Below are 7500 nucleotides of genomic sequence, written 5' to 3' on the forward strand. Positions count from 1 at the left end.
CCGCTGGCGATCCAGGCGCTGCAGACCTGAGGGGGGAGGGGGCGCAATGTAAAGTGTCATGTAAGTGTCATGTAAAGTGTCATGTAAGTGTCATGTAAAGTGTCATGTAAACTGTCATGTAAGTGTCATGTAAGTGTCATGTAAGTGTCATGTAAAGTGTCATGTAAGTGTCATGTAAAGTGTCATGTAAAGTGTCATGTAAAGTGTCATGTAAGTGTCATGTAAAGTGTCATGTAAACTGTCATGTAAGTGTCATGTAAGTGTCATGTAAGTGTCATGTAAAGTGTCATGTAAGTGTCATGTAAAGTGTCATGTAAAGTGTCATGTAAAGTGTCATGTGTCATATAAAGTGTCATGTAAAGTGTCATGTAAGTGTCATGTAAAGTGTCATGTAAAGTGTCATGTAAAGTGTCATGTGTCATATAAAGTGTCATGTAAAGTGTCATGTAAAGTGTCATGTAAAGTGATGTAAAGTGTGATGTAAAGTGTCATATAAAGTGTAATGTAAACTGATGTAAAGTGTGATGTAAAGTGATGTAAAGTGTGATGTAAAGTGTCATATAAAGTGTAATGTAAACTGATGTAAAGTGTAATGTAAAGTGAAGTAAAGTGTGATGTAAAGTGTCATATAAAGTGTAATGTAAACTGATGTAAAGTGTGATGTAAAGTGTAATGTAAACTGATGTAAAGTGTCATGTAAAGTGTCATGTAAGTGTCATGTAAAGTGTCATGTAAAGTGTCATGTAAAGTGTCATGTAAGTGTCATGTAAAGTGTCATGTAAAGTGTCATGTAAAGTGTCATGTAAAGTGTCATGTAAAGTGTGATGTAAAGTGTCATGTAAAGTGTGATGTAAAGTGTCATATAAAGTGTAATGTAAACTGATGTAAAGTGTAATGTAAAGTGAAGTAAAGTGTGATGTAAAGTGTAATGTAAAGTGAAGTAAAGTGTGATGTAAAGTGTCATATAAAGTGTAATGTAAACTGATGTAAAGTGTAATGTAAAGTGAAGTAAAGTGTGATGTAAAGTGTAATGTAAAGTGAAGTAAAGTGTGATGTAAAGTGTGATGTAAAGTGTAATGTAAACTGATGTAAAGTGTGATGTAAAGTGTAATGTAAACTGATGTAAAGTGTGATGTAAAGTGATGTAAAGTGTAATGTAAAGTGTAATGTAAAGTGATGTAAAGTGTGATGTAAAGTGAAGTAAAGTGTGATGTAAAGTGTGATGTAAAGTGTAATGTAAACTGATGTAAAGTGTAATGTAAAGTGTAATGTAAAGTGTGATGTAAAGTGATGTAAAGTGTAATGTAAAGTGATGTAAAGTGTGATATAAAGTGTAATGTAAACTGATGTAAAGTGTGATGTAAAGTGATGTAAAGTGTGATGTAAAGTGATGTAAAGTGTAATGTAAAGTGATGTAAAGTGTGATATAAAGTGTAATGTAAACTGATGTAAAGTGTGATGTAAAGTGATGTAAAGTGTGATATAAAGTGTAATGTAAAGTGATGTAAAGTGTGATGTAAAGTGATGTAAAGTGTGATGTAAAGTGATGTAAAGTGTAATGTAAAGTGATGTAAAGTGTGATATAAAGTGTAATGTAAACTGATGTAAAGTGTGATGTAAAGTGATGTAAAGTGTAATGTAAAGTGATGTAAAGTGTGATGTAAAGTGATGTAAAGTGTGATGTAAAGTGTGATGTAAAGTGTGATGTAAAGTGTGATGTAAAGTGTAATGTAAAGTGTAATGTAAAGTGATGTAAAGTGTGATGTAAAATGTAACGTTAAGTGTAATGTAAAGTGATGTAAAGTGTGATGTAAAGTGTGATGTAAAGTGATGTAAAGTGTAATGTAAAGTGGAGAAACCATGGTAGTTATATTCTAGTGACTTCCTCTGCTACAGGTTTGAAATGTCGCCCGACACAAAGCATGAAATCTCATCCTTTATTGTTTCAATGAGCGAGAAGAAAACTTTGGCCAACTTCTGGACAGAAGTTGGGAAAAAAATGTTCACTCATAGCATCGCTCAGAATCGGTCAGGTAGCTTTAGCTATCATTACTAATGTAACTCATCATCAGTGTTACCTGGCAGGCCTTGGCGGTGACATCGGGTGGAGCGTCTGCGGTGAAGGCCGGTCTGAGAGCCGCTCCGACCTGCACACACACACACACACAACAGACAGACAGCAGGTCAGGAAACACTGTCTGACCTGGACTCAGTCTGCAGGGAACAACCAGTGGAACCCGTCATTACATGGTGAAATAACTGACTCAGACCTGCGGACAGCTTGTTATATACAGGCTGCTGGTACTGTTGGTGATCTAGGAGCTGAAGTTACTGTCAGTCTCTGTGGATGAGAGCGTCAGCTAAATGCTGCATCCTTACATTAGCCTGGTACTGCTCCAGGATCACATGACCAGGAAACTCCGGCTCTGGAATGGCCGAGAACCGTTTGATGATCACCAGCAGCGTCTGGAGACCGGCCAATCGCAACTGGTCGCTGTGGTCCGTTGCCGCCATGAACGCCATGCGCACCAGGTCGCCAAGATGGAGGACCAAGAAGTCTGAGGAGAGAGGAGACGAAGGCTGTAGGGGTGACCAAGTCAACTTTACTCAAGTCCCAAGTCAGTCTCAAGACTTGAGTCAGAAGTCTCAAGTCAAGTCCCAAGTCTAAATGTAGATTACCAAGTCAAGTCCAAGTCAAGTCCAAGTCATTAAAGTCAAGTCTCAAGTCTAAATGTAGAACAGCAAGTCAAGTCAGAACAAATCAAGAGTCCAGTATCAATTTAATATCTATCTATCTTTTCAATGCAATATGGTTTTAATAGGATAAAAACTTGGTAAGAGCATCATGAGTTTGATTTCTATAATCAGTTTCAACTTCAATAAATTCAATCATTCCATACAAATTCAGAAAACAGAATTTAAATTCAGTCGTCCGCTGGAACAAATCTCATCACTTTCAAGCTAAGTCATTTACACAAACACAAGATCTCAAGTCAAGACTTTAGAAACCTTTTCAAGTCATCAAAGTACAAGTCAGAGTCAAGTCCCAAGTCACCAGAACCCAAGTCACCAGAACCCAAGTCACCAGAACCCAAGTCAAGTCTAAGGTATTCTCTTCATCCATCAAGTCAAGTCTCAAGTCTTCTTTTCATTTATCAAGTCTCAAGCAATTCAAAGCGTGACTCCACAAGTCATGTGACTGGAGTCCAAGTCATGTGACTGGAGTCCCCACCTCTGGCAGCCTCCATGAACAGCTCATATGAACTTGTTCTTACCGTTGGACTCGTGCAGTCGTAGTTCCTGGGCGAGCGCCATGTCGAAGTGGGCGGGGTCGGCGCTCTCGCACTGCGCCACGATGCGGCACACGCACTCCATGGCGAAGCGGCGCGTGGCCCAGCGCAGCGCGGTGAACGGGCCGCCGGACTCCGACCGCGCTCGGAAAACGGAGGAGTCGTCGTCCCTCGCTGACTCCGCCTCCTCCTCCTCCTGACTCGTCTCCACCGGCGCCCGCGAGTCTGATGGAGAGTTTCATTCCAAACTGAGATCTGCAGCGAACAGACTCTACTCTGACAGCACAAAACTAAACCAAACGACGTTTTCTAAAACCGCTTTGTGTATCATTACATTAATTCGATCTCTATCTACTGTATAGTATTAATGTAAGCTAAAATATCATGAACTATATTGACACCATTACAGCAGCAAAGAATAGAGACGTACGTTAAAGAACAAAGAGTAAAAAGTACTAATGGATATGAATAAAGAAGGACATAACTAAAAATATTATAAAACAAAAATTATCAATGATATGGGATCTTCATGATGCTAATAAAAGCGTTTCTGCTAGTTCAGAAGAAATCTTGCTCTGCTCAGATTCAGATGTTTACAGATGAAACCAGTTCCAGACCCAAAACCGACACGCACACTCTTCATTATAAAATTACATTTTTAGCTTCTCAAATATGGATGATTTCGGGTCACTTGTCTTTCAGTGGGAAACCATAAAAAAAACTTCAGAAAGTGTGTTGAAACTTTCAGAAAGAGCATGAAGCTTAACGTCTTTCTATGAGACATGTAACCTGCAGCTTGTCAGGATCCTGGTCCTGAACCCCGTGCTGCTGCTGAACCCACCGGCCGACGCAGACAGGACGTCCTTGCAGAGTTTGAGCCAGTGTCCCAGTTTTCCTCCGGTGGTGCTGGAGGCCATCATGTGGACCAGAGTCTCCTGCAGGTCCCGCCTCAGACCCGGGTCCCGCTCTCGGTCCAGCAGGGTGAACAGTGCTCCTTCCAGACCGACCTCTTTTATGGTGACGTCTGCACAGACAGCGGAGGTCAGGGGTCAGGGTGTGTGTGTGTGTGTGTGTGTGTGTGTGTAGATAGTACATATATGTAAGTGGAGTAATGATGTGTGCAGTTTCACTTAAATACCATGTGAAGTAAAAGTGCTGGATCTGTGTTTCTGTGTGTGTAAATACAGTGGAAGTCGTTGTAAAAGTCCTTAATGTATTTCTCCTGCTTCGATCCTAAATTAGTACTATCTGCGTGTGTGTGTGTGTGTGTGTGTGTGTGTGTGTGTGTGTGTGTGTGTGTGTGTGTGTGTGTGTGCGTGTCTCACCCAGCTGTGTGTTGTCTCGTCTCGGCAGCTCTTTGACCAGAGCCACAGCGTGTTCAGAAACCTCCAGCGCCTCCCGCTGGGCCAGCTGCCGCAGGCAGGAGACCACCGCACGCCGCAGACACAGGTACGAGCTGCACAGGTGCACCTGCACACACACACACACACACACACACACACACACACAGGAGTCAACACCTGGCTGACACCTGTCGCTCATGTTAAAGGGTTTTCATGCAGCTGCAGGCGGATGGCTCTCCGTCAGGAAACAGACACACACAGTTTCCTCTAGACTCAGAATTATTAAATTTAAGAATTAAAACCAAGAATTAAAATCTCGACCAAAACACGTCAGTTTTAAATTTTAGAATTAGCAATTTTATAACAATGAAGTCATGAAAACAATCATGTGTTTTGCTAAAAGCCACACTACAGCCAAAGCTGCACCAAAACAAAACAAAACCTGATTCTCCTCAAACAACAGCTGTTACAACATGTGGATAGTTACGGCAGGACAGGCGGCCATGTTGGAAGACAACTACAGGAGAGACGGCAACATCTCCTCTTCCTCGCCGATCTTTTTAACCCTTTTACAGACGAGTCTGAGGAACCCGCCACTGTGGAAACACCAGACGTCTTCTGTCTCATCATCACATGGGAGTAACTGTCACCATGTCTGAAGCAGTATTTACTGTTTAACAGTGTTTTCTAACATCTTCCTAATATGATGTGAACATAAACATTACAGTCTTCCTCTCAGCTGTCACTCCTCCAACACGGCAGACCTCTCATGACTGCTGGTAAACACTCTCCAAATATTCCCTAATTTCCACATTTTAAAGCCGATTTGAGTTATTTCTAGAGGAAACTGTTGTTTCTCTGTGTGAGACGCGGTCGGCCGGTCAGAGACACGGCAGAGAGAGGAGGGAAGCGAGCAGCCGGCTGCAGGGAGCTGTGAGGGGCTGGAGGTGAATCACCTCCACAACACTGACACTGAAACAGTTAAAAGAAAAGAAAGCTGCTAAAAAGTTCCACAACCAACAGAAAACTGAGTTGAGAAGCTTCACAGCAGCAGACAGCGGTGTTAAAACATTACAGAGCAACAGAAAACTGTTAAAAAACGTCACAGCAACAGAAACTGTTAGAAAGTGTCGACAGCCGAAAGCAAAAGTGAGAAATAAAGTTCCACAGGATGAAAAAATAAAGTGAAAACAGCAGCGTCAGCATCACAGAACCTACCAACATGGAATAATCCAACAAGATCTCCTGCAAAACACAAGACACCGTCAGAAACACACACACACACACACACACACACACACACACACAAAATACTTCTTGAAGAGAAGATGTTCCAGTAGAGGAGGGACAGTTTGCTTCCACTGCAGTAAAGTCTGCTTAGAGAATAAAGTGAACTACAGAGTTACGTGTACTTAGATATAAAGTATTGCACTTAGAGAGAAAATGTACTTCAACAGAGAGTACAGTGTACCCAGACAGTAGTATTCCTACAGGTGGTTAAATGTACTTACACAGAGTCAAGTGTATTTACAGAGTAGATGTTCTTATACAGGAGAAGATATCCTCTGTACTGTAAGGAGTACTTACACACAGTACAGTATACTCAGACAGGTAGTCCAGTGATGGGAGAATATATTGAAACTCAATACATCTCAATACAGAACATGTCAGTCCGTATGTTGTCAGGAACATGAATGGTGATATCAGCTCCATGTTATTCTGCTGTCAGGAACATGAATGGTGATATCAGCTCCATGTTATTCTGCTGTCAGGAACATGAATGGTGATATCAGCTCCATGTTATTCTGCTGTCAGGAACATGAATGGTGATATCAGCTCCATGTTATTCTGCTGTAGTAATCACTAATGAGACTCTTGACCATCACAGTTTCACAAGCTCTCCATCCAAATTATATTATTGTCACTTTGTAATGACATTTTTAAATTGTTGTTTACATTCTAGCAGCCAATGGCATCGCTAGAAAGATTTGAGTCTCAGAAATAAACAGAATTCTGCACAGTCAGACTTTGTTGTCACTGAACTTTTATTGATCATATGGTATCCTGGTTGTATCGATCCTGAACTCAGATGGTTTATTGAATCAGATCAGGAGAGAAACAGATCCTCCATCACTACAGGTAGTCAGAGCAGTGAGACAGGCAGCGAGACAGGCGGTGAGACAGGCGGTGAGACAGGCGGTGAGACAGGCGGTGAGACAGGTAGTGAGAGCAGTGAGACAGGCAGTGAGACAGGTGGTGAGACAGGCAGTGAGACAGGTAGTGAGACAGGTAGTGAGAGCAGTGAGACAGGCAGTGAGAGCAGTGAGACAGGTAGTGAGACAGGTAGTGAGACAGGCAGTGAGACAGGCAGTGAGACAGGCAGTGAGAGCAGTGAGACAGGCAGTGAGACAGGCAGTGAGACAGGCAGTGAGACAGGCAGTGAGAGCAGTGAGACAGGCAGTGAGAGCAGTGAGACAGGTAGTGAGACAGGTAGTGAGACAGGCAGTGAGACAGGCAGTGAGACAGGCAGTGAGACAGGCAGTGAGAGCAGTGAGACAGGTAGTGAGACAGGCAGTGAGACAGGTAGTGAGAGCAGTGAGACAGGTAGTGAGACAGGCAGTGAGACAGGTAGTGAGAGCAGTGAGACAGGCAGTGAGACAGGTAGTGAGACAGGTAGTGAGACAGGCAGTGAGACAGGTAGTGAGAGCAGTGAGACAGGTGGTGAGACAGGCAGTGAGACAGGTAGTGAGACAGGCAGTGAGACAGGCAGTGAGACAGGTAGTGAGACAGGTGGTGAGACAGGCAGTGAGACAGGTAGTGAGACAGGTGGTGAGACAGGCAGTGAGACAGGTAGTGAGACAGGTGGT

The 7500-nt window shown here is 42.7% G+C and overlaps 1 protein-coding gene across 1 annotated transcript in view; it reads right to left on the minus strand.

Annotated features, from left to right (window-relative positions):
- Positions 1–5: 5 nt before the first annotated feature.
- LOC139933182 (HEAT repeat-containing protein 5A) overlaps positions 6–7500 on the minus strand; it is a gene marked incomplete at its 3' end in the record, with an annotated part of 35131 nt that continues 27636 nt past the window's right edge. Inside the window, 7 exon segments of the mRNA XM_078289603.1 lie at positions 6–26; positions 2079–2147; positions 2380–2558; positions 3276–3515; positions 4132–4314; positions 4616–4760; positions 5852–5878. Coding sequence (XP_078145729.1) covers positions 6–26; positions 2079–2147; positions 2380–2558; positions 3276–3515; positions 4132–4314; positions 4616–4760; positions 5852–5878 — 864 coding nt within the window.

This window comes from Centroberyx gerrardi, chromosome 17 (genome assembly GCF_048128805.1).
Source record: "Centroberyx gerrardi isolate f3 chromosome 17, fCenGer3.hap1.cur.20231027, whole genome shotgun sequence".
In the NCBI taxonomy this organism is placed as follows: Eukaryota; Metazoa; Chordata; class Actinopteri; order Beryciformes; family Berycidae; genus Centroberyx; species Centroberyx gerrardi.